The 20,518-nt window shown below is 37.3% G+C and overlaps 2 protein-coding genes across 3 annotated transcripts; both read right to left on the bottom strand.

The window, feature by feature from the left end:
* Positions 1 to 1,239: 1,239 nt before the first annotated feature.
* Positions 1,240 to 4,073, bottom strand: LOC148096672 (hepatic lectin-like). 2 transcript variants are annotated; one of them, XM_087834814.1, is made up of 7 exons: positions 4,046 to 4,073; positions 3,474 to 3,596; positions 2,420 to 2,497; positions 2,183 to 2,248; positions 1,922 to 2,073; positions 1,682 to 1,806; positions 1,240 to 1,589 (listed from the first exon to the last, which is right to left on the bottom strand). In XM_087834814.1, the coding sequence occupies exons 1-7, from the start codon at positions 4,071 to 4,073 to the stop codon at positions 1,385 to 1,387; spliced, it is 777 nt and encodes a 258-aa protein (XP_087690940.1). In that variant the 3' UTR covers positions 1,240 to 1,384. The 2 variants fall into 2 exon arrangements, with proteins under 2 accessions (XP_087690940.1, XP_087690941.1); XM_087834815.1 differs by lacking the exon at positions 2,183 to 2,248 and having other exon boundaries at positions 2,420 to 2,481; positions 3,446 to 3,596.
* Positions 4,074 to 15,485: 11,412 nt separating this feature from the next.
* LOC102790837 (C-type lectin domain family 10 member A-like) lies at positions 15,486 to 20,143 on the bottom strand. The gene is made up of 8 exons (XM_087834813.1): positions 20,067 to 20,143; positions 19,798 to 19,878; positions 17,556 to 17,669; positions 17,304 to 17,357; positions 17,142 to 17,207; positions 16,881 to 17,032; positions 16,641 to 16,765; positions 15,486 to 16,549 (listed from the first exon to the last, which is right to left on the bottom strand). The coding sequence occupies exons 1-8, from the start codon at positions 20,128 to 20,130 to the stop codon at positions 16,342 to 16,344; spliced, it is 864 nt and encodes a 287-aa protein (XP_087690939.1). The 5' UTR covers positions 20,131 to 20,143; the 3' UTR covers positions 15,486 to 16,341.
* Between the last annotated feature and the right edge of the window lie 375 nt (positions 20,144 to 20,518).

Here is a 20,518-nt window from a genome sequence, read left to right as displayed (position 1 = left end):
TAGCAGTTCAGTAAGATTCTTGTTACAGAAACAAAATAAAAATAACAAAACTCTTTCAAATTATGTAAAAATGCTCTATTTAATTTATCAATGACTAATTAATAATAAATTAATAATTAATTTATTAATGTATAAATGAATAAAAGACAAAGTAATTTCAAAGTAAAGAAGTATAATAAATGTATAATAAACTAAAGCGATTTGCAAATGAATTTACTGAAGCATATTTTATTCATGTATCTTTATTCATTATTAAATCTTAAAATGCTTTATTTTAATGTGCATGATCTCCCAGTCGTCTGTATAAAGGTTCAGTATCTACAGGTCTGAATGTTTAGGATACTATGGGCAGAACTTTGTGCCAGACCTGGCAGTGCCCTCTTGTGGTGTAACTTAGGATCGCACTCCACTTAAAATTAAAAATACACTTGAAATCTTAAAATTAAGATCCTTCTTTAACAATTGATCAATGATATCTAATGATTTATAATTTGTCGCCGCTTTTGCTTCAGATCCTGGATGCCCCCCGCAAAAAAAAGCGGGTTAACACAAGAAGCCGACAGGATTTTACAACAACAGCAAATGTTCTGTTGCTTGTTTAATTTCTTGTCATCCAAACACACATTTGAAAAAAGAAACAACAGCAGTACCACACTGTCAGAGGTTTTTCAGGAGTCACAGATGTGAGAGTTAAGAAATGTGTATCATTTACAAACAGCTTCTCACACTGAAAACTCTGAGAACCACAGCCTCCTTTTCTTGTACTGGATGAATCGATGTTAAATGTTGCATTCCTATTTTTAATAACACTGACGTGAATTACTTATTCCATTGTAACACTTCACATCTCTTTCTTTCTTCGTTCCTTTCTTTTTCCTGTAAAAGTGATAATAAATAATTCATAGGTTCTTCTGTTATATGATGTACTCATTGATTCAGTATCCCAACTTTCTAGATGGCTTAAAGTTTACAAAACTTTTATTTAATTTAATAACTGTACAGTACTCTCTGTATATAGTAACCATTGTCCTTAATGTAAATATGTAAGAAAAATTGTGTATGTTTCTGTTCTGTGTCCTGTGTACTGTTTGTTTGCATATGTGTCTTTTTGGCTGCTGTTACAACCAAATTTCCCCTTGTGGGACAATTAAAGGATTATTCTATTCTATTCTATTCTAAAACAGGAAAATCTATTATTTAATTATAAAAATTAATGAATTTCACAGGTGCTCCCACATTTCTTGTTTGTGTTAATCGCTTCAAAACTAAAAAGTATCAGATGCAAAATATTACTCATGTTTATTTTATTGTGTTCATTTTGTTTCTGTTTGTGACATTATTTTAAAAATTGCATCACTTCATTCTGGTGTTTCATATGTGAATTTCAGTCACATACTTTTTTAAACTGTCCTTTTACTCCTGCTTTCTCACAAATACTTCTGTGAGGATTTGAGCAAAATGCATCAAACCAACACTTCAGATCATCAGCTCCACCTTGTTCTCCCATCCTCACACAGTCCTCTCCATCAGAATATTCACCTTTTGTCCCTGTCCAATTGTCTGGCTCACCTTTGCTCCAAAACGTCAAACTAAGAGTTGAAGAACAAAAATAATTGGTTTAGTAAAAACTGATAACTTTAAGTCGAGAAATGAAAAAAATATATTTTCACAACAATCAAACCTTTGATCCAGTGGTGATCCATCCACCCACAACCATCTGCCCTCTACTGCTGAGTCTGTCAGTCCGATCCAGAATTTGTCCTCATACTCAGTCATTACGTCTCTCAGTCTTCTCTCCAGGAAACTCTGATCATGAAAAGAAGATGAAAATGACTTTGTTAGACTTTTCTGTGCTGAGAAGGTGAAACATAAAGATGTGATATAACATGTAAGAACATGAACCTGCAGCAGTGTTTCATACCTGCTCCTCCATGCTCTCTATCTTAACCAGGTCTCCTCTTCTAGCTTTACACTCATCTCTGCTCTGTTCCCAGGATGATTTACTGATGGAGAAGTAATAGCACTTTCCTCCATGTTGCTCCCAGCCTTCTTCACATTTATAACAAGGATCATCTTTGAAGAGATTACAGCAACGACTTCAGTCAGGTGGAAGAAATCACTGTTCATGTTTGTGTGAACTTAGCTTGAAGTTTGTGTCTCAGAGACAAAATCCATAACTTACCTATTACTTTAGGTGCTGGACAGGTCGGCTGCACCGTGCTGCATGATTTTATCTTAGAGAGAGTCTCTGTTAGAATAAAGAATAAAACAGTCATCAGTCATTCATCATCTATTTTTATCTAAAGTTTGAATTAAAAACAAATAATCATTTACATGAAGTAAAAAAAGGCCCAGTCAGCTGTGTGTCATGAGTTTGATTTAGACTGAAGGTTAGAAACGATCAGCTGTATATGCTTACCCGTCAGATTACTTTCACACTTCATTTTGTGATGTTTCAGGTTTTCGAGCTGTTTGTTCGTTCTAATTTTGTCAAATGCTGATTAAAAAAGAACAAACAAACAAACCAGTCAGTCAGTGAGGTTTGTTTACACTGAAAGGATTTTTGTAGCTTTGTGTTTTCAGTGTTTCTTTAGTTCTCGTGTTTTCGACTGCTGATTTAAAAATGAGAGAAACAAACAGACAGATTTTTCAGAAAACAAGAAAAACACTGAAAAGTTGGACGCATCTTTAATTTGCTGCAACATGATTAAAACGGAGCCAGTGTGTGCACTCTGCAGTGTTTTACACCTTCACTGTAAATATTTTTCTCATTTGATTTACAGAAAATCAGATTATTGATTTTTTTAAGTTAAGTAAGACTGTTACGTGTCTGCAGGCTGCATGTTTTCTTTCCCCCTCCTTTTGTTTGCCGTTCCCTTAGGTCGCAGACTGCAGGCTGATGTCAATCTGGGGACGTCCAACTAATTAGAGGAGGGAGACCCTGATTGGACAATCCAGGAGTGCACACCTTGATAAGGAGACTCACCTGTGGCTGGGTGCGGCTGTCTTCCCTCCTTTGAATTGTTTGGTACATGTGTGAAGTTTCTCTGCTGTCCTTCTTTTGTTTGATGATTGTGGTGAGAGTAAAGTGGACTAGGTAAGTTTGGGGACCCCATACACTTACTCACGTAGTCTTTTTGTTAGAAACACTAGGTAAGTAGGTTGGTGCCACCCATGTAATTTTGAGCTTGTTTTTGAGTTGAGGTTTAGGGTCTTTCCCTCTTGTTTTTGCTTTTCTAGGATAATAGCTCAGCTAAGTTTTGGTTTTGTCTTTTTGGTGGGTGTTTTTGGCACAACCTAACTGTCCCTTTCTCCCCCACATTTGTTGTTATGAATTTGGGTTATTTATTTTGTGAGAGCGCTGCCATTAAACCTTTTTCATAACACCTGTACCGAGTTTCCGGAGTTGTTGTGTTATTCCCTCCTGCCCTCGAGGAGACGTAACAAAGATGAAGGAAACCACACAAACTCACAGAGACGACAAATAACGATGAGAGCAGCTGCCAGGAGGATACAGAGAACCACCAGTGCCACTCTCTCTGTGGTGACCTTTGACCCTCTGTTTGATTTTTCATGCCGAGAGTCAGGAGCTTCACCTGATGAACATTTAGAGGAGACACAATGTGAGAGTTCAGAAAAGTGTGTATTTATCAGTTACAACAGTTTTAAACAGTTTGTCATGCTACAATATTTTAGTACTATTAAAGTACACTGAACTGTAGCTGAGTGTCAATACAAGAACATTAAAGTTGATTAAGATGCTTTGAACAAGAAACACTTGAGTTAAAACATGTCACACATCCTGTTGGTCAGTTTTTGTTTTTGCTCTTCACATCTTCATTTTGCATAACTTTTAAACATTCTTTCTTCATCAATTACTTTTGACTGTTACATTTCTGATTTATGCAATAAATAAAGAAAAATAATTGATATGATTAAATAATGAATGTGGGTTCTACATATTTTTAAGTCGTATGCATATAATGTTGTTCTGTTCCAGCACAAACATCTTCCTGTTGTTTTGCCACCACATTAATGTTCTTACCTTCTATGAAGCTCTGCGGACGACTCATCTTACTGAAACTTCAAGATCCTGACTTCAGAAGTAATCCAACAGTCTCTGAATCACAAAACACAACAAAATGTTGAAATTATGTTTCCTTTATTATTTATCATAGATTCAATTCTTTATACATTTAACAGAAACTAGATTTAGCTAAGCATTGATGCTTAATTTAATTGCTTCCTTACTCACTGTGGCTTCTGTTTTACAGCTTAAAAAACCCTGTTGGCCTGTTCCTAAAGAGGAGGGAGGAGGCTTCATCTACAGTCTGGCTCCTCCTGTCAGAATAACTGCTTCTATTATAACTGATGAAAGGTTTCTTTTTTTATTATTGAAGTGTCTGTCCCTGTGGTACATTGTGCTGATCTCTTGCATACAAATGTAACAACAGTTTTATGAGTTGCATTGACCTCAGTAGACATGTCTGTGTAGGTTCTCAGTCACACAGGTCGTGGTAGAAGCGACTGGAGTTTTTTAAGTTTTAGGAAATTTTTAATTTTTAAAAATACTCTATTTAATTTATTAATGGCTTAATTAGTTGTATTTTCTAATAAATTTGATGCTGTACCAGAAATCCCCCAACTTATATTAAAATGTTGATCAAAAACACTAAAGAAATGTGAATACTGTATGTGATGGCATCAGCCACACAGGGGTAAATTAGTCCATTTTTCACTTTATTAGTTTGCTTTGCAGTTTTCTTCATTAATATAATTCATTAATCATTTGGTTAAACCTAACACTGATATTATGAGGCGCGCACATAATAACATTGTGTGGTTTTTCTAAAATGTTTTGTTATATTAATTATGTTTCTCTTTCTTTGAGTTACCTGGGTTTGGGCGGTGGCTGTTTCCTGTCTGGGCAAAAGACATGGCTGAGGACTCTGTGAACAAAATGCCTGCTCAGCAGGACCAACCATGGGCTTACCAGGAGCAGGGGTGTTTTAGGTTTAGTTAGGTTATTCTGTGCTTAGTTAATATTAGTGTGTTTTTGTTTTCCCCTATTGTGTTCAAATGGTTTGGCCAAATCATTATAAAAGCTACCCTCATGTGTCTTTGTAATTAGGTCAGTTTGTGAGTTAAGTTGTGTCTCACTTTGTTTTGTTTAAGTATCTGGAAATTACTTTTTGTGGAGTTATATTTAGTTGACCTCTTTTATGGGCCTGCCAAGTATGTTTTTGAATTTTGTTAATTTTGAACTTTTTGAGGGTTAAAATAAAGAAAACCCTTTTTGAAGATATTTTTTGCCTGTGTCCTCTTTGCTTTGGCTGCTTGGTCCCTCATACTGTAAAAGCAACCATTTAAGGGGTCAGTCATGACAAGTTTTACAGATTTTTATTTACAGCTTTATTTTTGAGACCGTTTTTTAAATGTTTCTTTGACCCTCATTTGTTCAAATGCTGATTAATAAATTGGATAAACAGAAATGGTATGCTGATCATCTGGAACTTAAAATAACTAGATAATAAGACTTTTTTTTTCTGACACCTCTGCTCTGTGGTCGAGGTCTAGAATTGCAGATGTGTTTAGCAGATTATAATTATATCTATAATTATCACATTCTAAAGTCATTAAGTATAATAAATGTATAATAAACTAAAAAAGAAAACTTGGAAATGAATTTACTAAAACATATTTTATTCAATTAATCTTATTTATTAATAAATCTTGAAATACTTCCTAGTCATCCATATCAGGGTACAGTATCTACAGGTCTGAATGTCTGGGATACAAATTATCAAGGACCTCGGTCTGAGTGACCCAGGGTTGTTGAGCAGTTCTGACTTGTTAATATATTTGCTGGTTTGTGGCTTGTGTCCCTGGTTTTCAGGTTTGTGTGTATAGGTGTTTGTGTGTGGGTGTGTGGGTGTGTGCGTGTTCCGGAGGTTCGGTTTTCAGGCACCGTCAGGCCTGGTGGGTGTGTCCCGTTGGGAGGCTGGCCACACCTGAGGAGGATGATCACACACACCTGCAGCTGATCAGGATTGTCGACAGAGGTACATAGCAGTGTGGCTGAGTTCTCCTCGACGCTGGGTTGTTGTGTGACCACCCGTCAGTGTTTTCAGCATAATCAGTGAGTGTTAGTCTGTTGATATTTAGGTGTGCGCTAACAGCTGCCTCTGTGGATTTTCCAGCAGGAGTGCGGGAACGAGAAGTCAGTGAGCACGAGTATCACGGGAGCGGAGACACAGAAGGGGAATCAGGGCACACAGGGATTCTTTGTTGTGCAATTATTTACTACACTGTGTTAGTAAATAACTTTGTTGCTTTAGGGCACTGTGCATATTTACTTTTAGTTACCTGGTAATCCAAAAAATGGAGAAACTTCTTACATGGTTGTAAATCTGTTTGAACAAAGCTGTGGTCATTTTTTTAACTTTATCAAATACTTTGCCAAGAACATTACTTAAGTATTATTATTATTATTATTATTATTATTATTATTATTATTTAATATGATAAAGTATTGTTACTAACCCTAAAAAAACGTATGTAAAGTTCCTTTGCCTTTTAAATTTGTTGGATAGAAACTCCAAATGTAATGAACCAACTCATAATTTTTTATGTGTGCTACACACACAAACCATTTTAAATAAAGAAAATAACTGAATTATGATGTTAATATACATAGATATGTATATATCTATGACTCACAGACCACTAACTCAGCTAAAAGTTTATTTTAAAAGTTTATTTTAAAATTTAACTGAGAACTTCACAAGAAAGCTAAAAACAGACACTGCACTTCCTCGTCAGCAATACGCCTGCGGAGTATGAAGTAGATACACAAAGACAATGCACAAACACACACATACAAATAAGGAGATGACGGACTTCAGAGCCACTTCCTCACTTTGACTCTACAGTAAAAAGGCAAATCTTGTCTTCAGTTTGTTTCTCTCAGCAATTAACAAACACAACAACAACAGCGAGAGACATAATAAGCATTCTCATAATGGACGCTGACTGGACTCATAGTTCATACTCATGTTTATTTCTGCTCTTTACCTACCAGGCAGCTCTACTGTGGCAAATCACACTTAAGGTCTTAACTTCAGAGTAACAGCCTCTGCAACAAAAACACAAAACTAGATTGCAGGCTGGTGTGGTTTGAATACTCATGGCTGCTGGTAAAATGTGAGTTTATAACTTCACTATATTCACATTAAACTAAAATGCAGCAAACAGAATAAAAGGATTTTCAAAGATTTTTCTTACAAAACTTTTCTCTCATAGATGCACAAACAGAAAAGATTACAGTGTCCATTTACCTTTCTGTCTCCTCTTGTAAGGTTCACACCAGAGCAAAGTTCTGCAGACATTCAGACATTTTACAGCTTTGTCAGCATCACTAACAACAGACAACACTGAAAAATGAGGAGGGCTTATAAACTGCCTCGCTTTCTCAGACTCTGACTTTTTTTTAAACTAGTGGTAATTCACTTCCCTTCCCTGCGCTGAGAAAAAAACCACTAATTTTTCACACCATCACCACATCACTTGCTGATATACAGAATACCTTACTAATGTTGAACTGCTCATGGGAAACATGCATTCAGACTGAACTAGTAAGAAGTAAAGAACAAAAACAAAAAAAACCCATACCACTAATCAACCAGAGGGACTTTTTCTTCAGTTATTTCTGTGTTGCAAAATATGTTGTATGAAAGCATTTATATGGCCTCAATTTGTGGTGATAAATATTTTGTTTTGTAATCTTGTAAACAAAAATACCTGGGGTTTTTTTTCTGTTTACGAATACAACTTGTTTGTTGTTCTGGCCTTTGTTCACCCCGGAGTTAAAACTTTCAGTTTAGTCACAATAAATTCACCTTGACTCGTAAATTGGCTTCTGGGTTTGGCTTTGGGGACCCTGGCGGGGTCACTTTCCTTTTAACCCTTATGTTGCGTTCCTGTACCCCTAGACTGGAACGTAACATAAAGTAATGGATAATTGCTATGGATCTGTAAAACTTGGACATAAATAACATGAAAGGTAGATGTAGAAGTGAGATCAAAGGTCAAATGTGACACAATATTTGAATTCAAAATATAATCTGCTATTTACAATCCCTATGTACCAACATTATTTCCTAAATTTTGCCAATAAACATAAAGGCAGTATATTTTTAAGCATAGTTGTAAAGATAAAAGACGTTTTATGAAAGTTTGAGGTCCAGAGGTCCAAAGTAATCTGATATTTAGAATCCCCATGTATCATTCACAGTATCACAATATGCTGTCAATACAAACATTTCACTTGCCTTAACACACATCCAAAAGCATAATCTCCATTTTACAGTTTTTCACGATTGCTAAGACACATTCCTGGAAAGCTGCTCTCCTTTTCCCCAAACTGTGAACACAAAACCGACTTTCCAAGCTACATTCACAAATCCTCTGATTCTTCTTGCAAAACCAAACTTTTACCTCAAAACAGTTCAATCTGTGCTCAAAACTGAACTATGCCGTCAAATTATGCCTCAAGTCAATCTAAATTAAATACTGAGTAGTCACTAAACTACTACTACTAAAGGAAAACACAATGCTCAGGACATGAAGCGGTAGAAATAAATGTTTATTTAGGCTAAATGCATGTTGCAAAAGAAAATAACTGGGCATTTCTTACACTTGTACATAGAAAAGAGAATTTGCCAAAAAAAAAAAAAAAAAACAGAAATCCTGTGCATTTACATGTAGCACTTGTACGTAGAAATAAAGCACACAAGTATAAAAATGAAGTACTGTCAAAGGAAAATTGTGTATATATGATTAGCTACATGAAATGTGCTCTTTTATTATCACTAAGCAAATGTCTATGTGACTTTTGAGATGAACTCTTCTGTGATAAACAACTTACAGCTTCCTCTTCTCTATAAGAACATGCAGATTTAGAAAAAGGGGAACCTCAGCTCAGAGTTCTTAGAATAACTCTGTTTTATTTGTACACACACACAGACACACAGAAAAGTATGAATAAAGCACGCAGGCAGTGATGAGACGTAGGTCTTGCGTTCCATGACTGCCCTCGCGAGTGAAAGACAACTGCAGTATTTGTGTTTTGTAACTCAGCTGAAGAACTGCGGGGTGATTCTTAGAAATCCCCTGCCAAGTACAAAGGAAAAAGGTGCATTACTCCACCACAGCATCATTTTTCCGTACTGGACTTCACCTGCATCACAGGCCACATGTTCTCTGGCCAGGCAACGGGGGGGAACCCTGGCATGTCGTATCCAGGCTTGACATGGCTCAACACCAATGTCACCACAGGCCAGTTCCATGGCTTGCAGGAGATTTACCCTGGTGTAAGGTTGGCGTTCATATACCTTCCACCGCCATGAGGAGAAGAATTCTTCAATGGGGTTCAGGAAAGGGGAGTATGGTGGAAGGCAAAGATTGATAAAAGCTTGGTTCATATTGAATCCTAACCCAGAGGCCTCTGTGAAAACTCAGATTGTCCCAAACGACAACATAAATGGGCAGCTCATCCTGCTGCCCTAACAGAGCATCTCGCATGTGATTGAGGAAGATATATACACATTTTTGTAGGTGATGTAGGCCAACTACAGTAAATCACTACTTACCAGTGATGTGCGGATCGATCCTGAAATATCGATTCCTCCGATACCAATCATTTATGTTCTAGAATCGATTCTCACATTAAAATATCGATATTTTAGTAATTTAGAGTAAATTTGTAGTTTATCATTAACAGGAACACAGTGGAAAGAAACTATAACATTCGGATTGTCTACATAAGGAACTACTTCCTCTTCCGCCTTTCATAGTCATGTGCGAAATACGGCTGTATAAATGTCTCGCAGCCCCTTGGCGCGCGCAGTCACAACAATGGCTGAGCGTCATGTGCGGATTTATTTTACCTCCACAAACAGCTGAGACGTGGTTTGCGATACATGTGGCAAAAAAGTGCTCAAAAAGTGAGGTGTTGTGGCCATACTAGGGAGACATTCAAAAGGGCTGGGGGGGGGTGATACATTTTACAGGGTTTATTTATCGGATAAAATACGTTAAATGTCACCGTTATTATTGGCTGGCCCGGAAACAGCGGGGGTGTCCAAGTTCAGAGGCTGCTTCCACCTGAGGACCCGGTCTAAAGAAAGCTGGGTAGTAGCTACGTCACGAGCTGTCTGCTCCTTGCTATCTAACATATAACCGGGCGCTGACGTAAACTCTTCTGTTTAATCAGTTTTCTGTCTGACGTTTATTCAGCTGTGTGAAAACCCCGGAGGAACCCTCCCGAGGGATTAATAAAGTTAAATTTAATTGAATCTAATGTAATAACTTTAATCTCAGCCAAACCGATTTACTCATGAACAAATAAAACACTGAAAAAAACAAACAATAACATTTTGAAGTTATCAAAGTGACTTATATATCATGTTTAACCCGAGTAGTGAAAGACCGCGGGGGTTTGAAAACAATGTGTCAGTTGGCTCAGATATTTGAAGTTTACACAGCTACATTCTCACCTGAAAATATGTTAAAAGTTTTTTTTGCGACCCAGAAAGAAAAATAAGAGTAATTTTAAAACTAAGTAGCTGCCGCCATTGTTGGAAACTGGAATTGGCTGGGCCGCGGTATGAATTCTGCGATATGGTTTTTAAATTTTGTTGTCCGGGTGGAAAATCGTTAGAAATTCGGGAGAATGGTGGCTCCGGGAGATTTTTGGGAGGGGCACTGAAATTCGGTATTCTCCCGGAAAAATCGGGAGGGTTGGCATGTATGGTTGTGGCAACATCGCTAACCTTGTCAAACACCTCAAAGTAAATCATATCACAGAATATGACGAGCGTATGTTGAGGCGAACTGAAGAGGAGGAGAAGGACAGGTGCTGCTAGGGCGAGACAGACGTCTCTCACGGAGTCCTTTAGTGCTGCAGGCAGGCAACGTGTTCAAATAGCGCACAACTTCATTTTTTTTTTATTTCTATATGATGAACCCTACATTATTAAGTGATAAGAACAAGTAATCTGATGTCCTGTAATCATTATGACGCTATAATTTGAGATACAGTATAGAGTATGTTTGGGGAGTGTGATTGTGTGTACATGTCCATTTATGTCTATCCCTACGTTGGGTGAGTGCTGAGTGTTTGTATATGTGTGCATGAGGGTGGGAATGCATGTTTGTGTCTGTGTGTGCCTGTTTGTCTGTGTCTATATGTCAGGTCGGGTCTTAGACTCCACCTCTCTGGGAAATCCCAGGCCCTCCAAAGTGTGGAGGCCTATCTCCCCTCACCACACTCCCTGCCGGTGACTGATGCCCTCAGCGGTCGGTGCATTGGTGGTTCTCGCGCCTGTTGCTCGGTCAGGCCTCTCCCGGGGCGCGGGGGGCCCTCGGGCCTCCGGCCTCTGGGCCTGTGGCTCGGTTCACTCTGGCACAGCTGGCTGCCGGCGGAGCCGGCGGGCACGCCGGTGCAGCCCCCTCTAGCTTCTGCTCGGTGGCTACTGGGTGACCCCTCGTCTGGGGATCCTCAGCCCTTCCCATGAGGGTGGCACGGATGCCCCTCCGGTGGTCCTCCTTGGGCTCTCGCACTCTGGGGCCTCTGGATGTCTGGGGCCTGGATCTCCTCCATGCCTGCTTCATGCCCTGGGGGGACGGGGCTATGGCTCTCTACATCCTCTTGCAGACCATTACATGGGGAAACCATTTGAATACAAGCGCGCCGATCCACACAGGTGTGCACACGGGTGCTCACTGTTCGTAGACTTAAATCACACCTTTCTTGGCTGCTACTTCAAAGCACATTGTGCGCTGTCTGTCCTGCGTGCTGCACAACAACATTCAATATTTAGTATTTACTGCTGTTTACACTTAGCTAGATTAATGCGATGGTGTTGTGTTAGTACGTTGCTTTGTAATTTTTTGCTGGTTTTTTATTCTTTTTCTCTCAACAGGTGATCCAGGAGATTTTTTTTCCCCCCTTTCTCACTGTCCCTCTTCCCTTCTGTTTTTCTTTTCCTTCCTCTTTCTTGCTCCCTTTCCTATCCCTCACTCATGTCTATCCCGTCTGTAACAATTGAAAATAAAATAAAATAAAAAATAAAAACAAAGGTCGATCAAATGGACCAATACGGCAATGCCATGATGATCCATTTGGCAAAATAAATCCATTGGGTATCCTTGTTGGTCTTCAGACAACAATTCTGACAGCTAAAGAACCAAATTGGACAGGCAAAAAAAAAAAAAAAAAGATACAATAAATAAAATAAGTTTTTGTACAAAGTATCGGTATCGGATCAGTATCGTCGATACCACCCTGAATATTACTTGGTATCGGATCGGAAAGAAAATCAGTGGTATCGCACATCACTACTATTTACAGTAACCAACATTTATGTGTCTGGATAAATACAAACCAGTACATACTGGAATCTTTTCTCCTCGACTCCATCAGAGATATGTTCAAAGGGCATTCAGTACAGCTGTTTCATGCGCAGTCTGTTGCACTTGAGGACACGGTCTACAGTAGAGAGGTTGACACTGTCGATACCCTCAAAATGCACATGGTCATCAATGATCCTCAGCTGAATTTCACGCAGTTTAATAGTGTTGTTCTTACGGACCATATCGACAATTAGGGTCTCTTGGTGTGGGGAGAACATAGATGTCCTACCACCCCCATGTGGCAGTCTTTCAATTCTACAAAAGAGAAAATGCACTTACAAAAATACATACATGGAATAGGCCTACAAACAGTCAGACTAACCCTCCATTACAGTACCTCAGTACACTGGCATAGTGATGTACTAAAACATGTTTACTGTGGTACAGTATATAGTATAGTCATTGTACATATGTAATTGTTGTCACCATTTACATAATATGATGTCAAAAAAGGTAACTACCTGTTCTCTTCTCCAAATCTTCGGATTATGGTGGACACGGTGAATCTACTGATGTTTGGTTGTGCCCTTAGTCTGGCCTCCTTCATTGTCATACCATAGACAAGAACACAGTAGCTCTGATTTCATCTGATTTTACTGTTCTTTCTCCTCTCTGACCACCTCAACCACCTTGACCTGCTCAACCTCCTCTCACACGAACTCCTCTTTTTGGATTTCTATCCATTGTAGTGCCTCACAAACCAGTGCTCTGGCTTATATGTACCCTCACATCATTAGCCACAAGTGTGATAAACACACACAAAACCTTCAACTTGTCTTTCAAAACCAAACACTTGACCCAAGACTATTTTACAGTTTTCTGAATTGCTAAAACACTAAAACCCATTGTAAAAACTAAACTCTCAACTATGAAAACCCTTTCATCAAAAAACATTCGTTTCATGGAAATGTTTCTTTCTTAACAACACTTGTTTATTTCTAACATTCTCAAACATCTCAAAGCATGAGCTGAATAATCCTACTCTCCAGTGTCCGTTTGTGTGGAAATATGAGAAAAAATGTAAACAATCAACACTGAAATTCAATTCAATTTATTTATACAGCACCAAATCACAACAAATAGTCGCCTCAAGGTGCTTTATATTATAAGTTACACACTTCAAGAATATATACAGAGAAAAACACAACAATCATATGACCCCCTATGAGCAAGCACTTTGGCGAGAGTTGGAAGGAAAAACTCCCTTTTAACAGGAAGAAACCTCCAGCAGAACCAGACTCAGGGAGGGGCGGGGCCATCTGCTGCGACCGGTTTGGGTGGGAGAAGGAAGACAAGACAAAATATGTTGTGTTGCTGTAGAAGACTGAGACTCCTCCTGTCAGAATAACTGTTTTTATTATAACTGAAGCAAGGTTTCTTTATTTATTGTTGAAATGTCTGACCCTGTGGTACATTGTGCTGATCTCTTGCATACAAATGCAACAACAGTTTTATGAGTTGCATCACATTTGCAGGCAGTTAAAAAGAAGATAAAAATAAAATGTATTAAAGCAGAACAAAATGAGGAACTGCCCATGAGATGAGGTGATATTTTAGGGTGTTGTTAAAATAGTTGTTTCACAAATTTGGCACAACCTAAAGTTTTCTCAACAATCAAGCCTTTTACACAGTCCTGAACCATCCACCCACAAATATCTGCCCTCTACTGCTGAGTCTGTCAGTCTGATCCACAACTTGTCATCTTCACTCATGATGTTTCTCATTCTTCTCTCCAGAAATGTCTGAACAGAAACAGTTGAGGAAATGACCTCACTGGTCATATCTGTGCAGGTTCTCAGTCACACAGGTCGTGGTAGAAGCGAGCTTAGTTTAGGAAGTTTAGGTTAAATTTAGGACATTTTTTAAACTCCAGTCTCTTTCTTCCCGAGCTCCTTGTTGGATTTTTCTGTGCTGAGATGATGAAACATAACAATGTGATTTAATGCATAAGAACATGAACCCTCATGTTGGTTCATGTTCGGCTCAACATTTTGCTCTACATTAATCTCTGCTTTATTAGCAGTTCAGTAAGATTCTTGTTACAGAAACTTAACAAAATAAAAAAAACAAACCTCTTTCAAATTATGTAAAAATGCTCTATTTAATTTATCAATGACTTAATAAGTTGTATTTTCTAATAAATTTGGTGCTGTAACAGAAATTCCCCAACTTATATTAAAATGTTGATCAAAAACACTAAAGAAATGTGAATACTGTACAAGTTTACAGTTTTTTATTTACAGCTTTATTTTTGAGACCTTCCAATTGTTTTAATGTTTCTTTGTCTCTCATGTGTTCAAATGCTGATGAATAAATTTAATAAACAAAGATTTTGTTAATTACAACATAATAAAACAAAAAGATCTTAGAACAGCATCGGAAAAAAGTGATACGACGATCAGCTGGAACCTAAAATAAATAAATGATGAGACATTTTTTCTGTCCTCTCTTCTCTATGGTCGAGGTTTAGAATTACAGATGTGTTTAGCAGATTAGACAGTGGGTTTTTTGCCACTATTTGAATTATCAAATAAGTTATTAGTAATAATTAATTTATTAATGTATAAATGAATAAAAGACAATCAAAGTAATTTCAAAGTAAAGAAGTATAATAAATGTATAATTAACTAAAGTGATTTGCAAATGAATTTACTGAAGCATATTTTATTCATGTATCTTTATTCATTATTAAATCTTAAAATGCTTTATTTTAATGTGCATGATCTCCCAGTCATCTGTATAAAGGTACAGTATCTACAGGTCTGAATGTTTAGGATACTATGGGCAGAACTTTGTGCCAGACCTGGCAGTGCCCTCTTGTGGTGTAACTTAGGATCGCACTCCACTTAAAATTAAAAATACACTTGAAATCTTAAAATTAAGATCCTTCTTTAACAATTGATCAATGATATCTAATGATTTATAATTTGTCGCCGCTTTTGCTTCAGATCCTGGATGCCCCCCTCCCCCGCAAAAAAAAAGCGGGTTAACACAAGAAGCCGACAGGATTTTACAACAACAGCAAATGTTCTGTTGCTTGTTTAATTTCTTGTCATTCAAACACACATGTGAAAAAACAACAACAACAACAGCAGTACCACACTGTCAGAGGTTTTTCAGGAGTCACAGATGTGAGAGTTAAGAAATGTGTATCATTTACCACATTTACAAACAGCTTCTCACACTGAAAACTCTGAGAACCACAGCCTCCTTTTCTTTTACTGGATGAATCGATGTTAAATGTTGCATTCCTATTTTTAATAACACTGACGTGAATTACTTATTCCATTGTAACACTTCACATGTCTTTCTTTCTTTGTTCCTTTCTTTTTCCTGTAAAAGTGATAATAAATAATTCATAGGTTCTTCTGTTATATGATGTGCTCATTGATTCAGTATCCCAAATACGTTTTAACTTTCTAGATGGCTTTAAGTTTACAAAACTTAAGTTTACAAAACTTTTATTTAATTTAATAACAGTACAGTACTCTCTGTATATAGTAACCATTGTCCTTAATGTAAATATGTAAGAAAAATTGTGTATGTTTCTGTTCTGTGTCCTGTGTACTGTTTGTTTGTATATGTGCCTTTTTGGCTGCTGTTACAACCAAATTTCCCCTTGTGGGACAATTAAAGGATTATTCTATTCTATTCTATTCTAAAACAGGAAAATTTATTATTTAATTATAAAAATTAATGAATTTCACAGGTGCTCCCACATTTCTTGTTCGTGTTAATTGCTTCAAAACTAAAAAGTATCAGATGCAAAATATTACTCTTGTTTATTTTACTGTGTTCATTTTGTTTCTGTTTGTGACATTATTTTAAAAATTGCATCACTTCATTCTGGTGTTTCATATGTGAATTTCAGTCACATACTTTTTTAAACTGTCCTTTTACTTCTGCTTTCTCACAAATACTTCTGTGAGGCTTTGAGCAAAATGCATCAAACCAACTCTTCAGATCATCAGCTCCACCTTTTTCTCCCATCCTCACACAGTCCTCTCCATCAGGATGTTCACCATTTGTCCCTTTCCAATTGTCTGGCTCACCTTTGCTCCAAAACTTCAAAAAACTAAGAGATGAAGAACAAAAATAATTAGTTTAGTAAAAACTAATAACTTTAAGTCGGGAAATGAAAAAATATATTTTCACAACAATCAAACCTTTGATCCAGTTGTGACCCATCCACCCACAACCATCTGCGCTCTACTGCTGAGTCTGTCAGTCCAATCCAGAACTTGTCCTCAGGTTTAGTCATTACATCTCTCAGTCTTCTCTCCAGGAACCTCTGATCAGGAAAAGAAGATGAAAATGACTTTGTTAGACTTTTCTGTGCTGAGAAGGTGAAACATAAAGATGTGATATAACATGTAAGAACATGAACCTGCAGCAGTGTTTCATACCTGCTCCTCTCTGCTGTCTATCTTAACCAGGTCTCCTCCTCTAGCTCTACACTCCTCTCTGCTCTGTTCCCAGGATGATTTACTGATGGAGAAGTAATAGCACTTTCCTCCATGTTGCTCCCAGCCTTCTTCACATTTATAACAAGAATCATCTTTGAAGAGATTACAGCAACGACTTCAGTCAGGTGGAAGAAATCACTGTTCATGTTTGTGTGAACTTAGCTTGAAGTTTGTGTCTCAGAGACAAAATCCATAACTTACCTATTACTTTAGGTACTGGACAGGTCGGCTGCACCGTGCTGCATGATTTTATCTTAGAGAGAGTCTCTGTTAGAATAAAGAATTTTAAAAAATCAACTTTCATCAGTCATTCATCAGGAATGTCTGACCAAATATCACAGTATACCAGGTGTATATGCTTACCTGTGAGATTACTTTCACACTTCGTTAGTTGGTTAGTTCTACTTTTATCAAATGCTGATAAAAAAATATCAAAAGCAAGTAAACAAATTAGTCAGTAACTTTTTTGTTTACACTGAAAACATTTTTTACATCTGTTAGAAAGTAAAATACAGTATTTTGAGGAAAACATTCATCAGAAGCATTATTCTTCTTAACATTACTTAAAATAATTGATTTTACTTTAAGTCTTATTAAATTCTAATGTTAACTCACTGGTAAAACACAGAGCAATGAGAGCAGCTGCCAGGAGAACACTGAGAACCACCAGGACCACTCTCTCTGAGGTGACCTTTGACCCTTTGCTCACCACAGCTTGTTGAGGATCCTCTGAATAGTGAGAAAAGGAAACACATTAGAGATGTGAGATGTGGTGTAAATGTGGTTGGGAATTTTATTGAGCTATATTTTAGATGTTAATGTTCTCACTGTATTTGTACAAAGAACACGATTCACTGGCTCATTCTTCGAGCACACAATCACAGATTTAAAACACACCAACCTCAAAGGTAAACATATGACTTATAAGCAAGGCAAACAATAACATATTTGACTGAACCGTATATTCATTGCACATTCCTGTCTTTAAAAATACTGGAGAGGATGACGTTGTAAAGTGCAGGTCAACCTTCCAAAGACAGCGCATGAGAGAGATGAAGAAAAGAGTGCAGGCAGATGAGTATGACAACTCAGGTCGAGTGGTTTAGAGACAAAGTTAGAGAGGTGAGGCTGAGATGGTTTGGACATGTGCAGAGAAGCAACAGTGGTTAAAGTGGACAAAGGATATTGAAGATGGAGCTGCCGATAAGAATGACCACAGAGAAGATACATGGATGTTGTAAAAGGAGGAATCTAGCAATACGGCCCCTGTCATCACCCCCTAAAGGAAGCAGTCAAAAAAAGATGAAGATTAAGGAGAACGCTGGCTTTGCATTAATTACAGCATCAAAGAAATATATATTTGTTATCCTGAGTGCTTATGTGGAGAGAATTAGGACAAAATTTTTAGCCGGGAATAAACACATATCGGCAGTTTGCATGAAATAATTTTGAAGGAAATTATTTAACCTTATGAAATTTAGTGTTTAATAAATAACATGTCAGTAAGAGGAAGTGGGATTTTTAGTAAAGAAGATCTTTTGTACTGCAGATGCCTGATGAGCTATTTCCCAGGCAACTGTCTTCTCACAAACATGTTTGTAACAAGCCTGAAAAATGAAGGAGATGCTTCTTACATGGTTAAAGGTGTAAGAGGGTGCATTTTAACCCAGAGTATGGCCTTTTACTCAACTAACCCCGTAAAGTTTTATTGTCAATATACATCTAACCAAACAGTGGATGAGGACAACAGTTACAAGTCAAAAATATACTGGTAAACTAATTAAAACAAAAATGATATGAAAACTAATTTCCTGGATGAAACTGTGCATCCACTAACTGTCTTATGTGGAGTACAAATAAGGAAAAATAAAAAACAATGTTTACAATGTTTAACATTTTTAATTTAAAAAAAATGAAGTAGAGAGTGAGGAGGAACTGAGGTACAAAGAAAAACGGGTAGCATGGAGCTACAAATTTCGTTTAGGTAAATGAGCAGAGTGTCTGGTCAGAGTCGGTCTTTTGAGGACTAAAATTGAACAATTTTATGCAAATGATCTTTTAGCAGAGAACTGCTCCTTGAGACAACCTCAAGCTCAGCACCGTAGTTCCTCTTCTGCAATAAGACAGACCAGTGGTTCCAGAGAAATGTAAAGAAACTGCATCGACATTAACACACATGCACACACAGAGAAACTAATTTATTTAAAGGAACCACTCCTTCAGAACCACTTCCTCATTTTTTAATTAACTTTTACGTCTCTTTATAATTTCCTCAGTATAAACAAAAAAAGAAACCCGAAATGTTTTTTAAAAAATGGGGAAACTTGTAAATGAGACGCTTAAAAAAACGAGTGGGTCTGATGTTGTCAAATTAAATTTACATTAAATTTACAATAAAGTGTGGTGACAACTCAACTACAATTTTGTTTTTGTTCTTTAATAATTTTATTTCAGCTGCTTTTTATACTGACAGCCTCTGATGCTGCAGTAATGTCTATCATTTATCTCATATTCATCATTGTCATCTTTTTGTCTTAAGTTAAGGTGTAAAAAATACAAATTGTGTACCAGTACTACTGTAAAAGTTTGGTGTGTTTATGTGTTGCACACATTTTGACCTTCTTTTTAAAATTTACATACAGCTACAATTTTGGAACAAATGTTCTGCTTTTTTTCTTTTTACTGATTCAGATGGATGTTTTGTTTTCAACGACAGAGCTCTGTTTGACCAAAAAAAACACATTTCTGCTTTATTTTAGGAAAAAGTACTTCCTCTGTTGTCTGTTTACTTAATAACAGACACAAACTGGAGCTCACAGTTAATCCTCCTGTTTATTAATTACTGCTGTTTTCCTACCAGACAGCTCTGCTGTGGATGGCTGAGTCTTTGAGATCTTGATTTCAGAGTAAGTCGGGTCAGTCGATGTGGTAACGGCCTCTGTAATAAAAGATGAAACCGTATTGTTGCACAGCTACCACTGAAAATGTCTGCCAATAAAATGAGCGGCTGTAAAATAAATCACTGTATTCACATTACACTCACACCTAAGATGTAATATAAACAGCTTTTCAGAGGTTTTTTTTAGGAATTTTCTACATGTAGTAAGATGACTAGATAAGTCTCACCATTGGCTCCCTTTTTTCCTCTTGCAAACTTCACATCGGAGTATACTACCTCAGCTTCAGGCATTTTGCTGTGTGTGTGTGGCTGCTGTGTATTAGCAGTTCTAAAAGAGAAGTTTCACAACATACATACAAAAAAAAACTTCCTCACAAGAACCCACCCAAATCTCTCTTTTTTTTAACTTGTGGTAATTTACTTCCTGTTTTGGGGGGATAAAATGAAGTAATCTTCCATTTCAGCTCAGTGATGAATGTGCCATAAAACATCCAGTTTCACAGGAAGGTCACACACACACTCACACACACATATGTATGTGTGTGTGTGTGTGTGTGTGTGTGTGTGTGTGTGTGTGTGTGTGTGTGTGTGTGTGTGTGTGACCTTCCTGTGAAGCTAGAGTGGCTATTTGTTGCACACATTTTGTCCTTCTTTTTTAAATTTTATTACAGACAGAAAT

This window comes from Neolamprologus brichardi, chromosome 22 (genome assembly GCF_056152115.1).
Source record: "Neolamprologus brichardi isolate AB-2024 chromosome 22, ASM5615211v1, whole genome shotgun sequence".
In the NCBI taxonomy this organism is placed as follows: domain Eukaryota; kingdom Metazoa; phylum Chordata; class Actinopteri; order Cichliformes; family Cichlidae; genus Neolamprologus; species Neolamprologus brichardi.
This window is presented reverse-complemented; position numbering and strand designations above follow the sequence as displayed.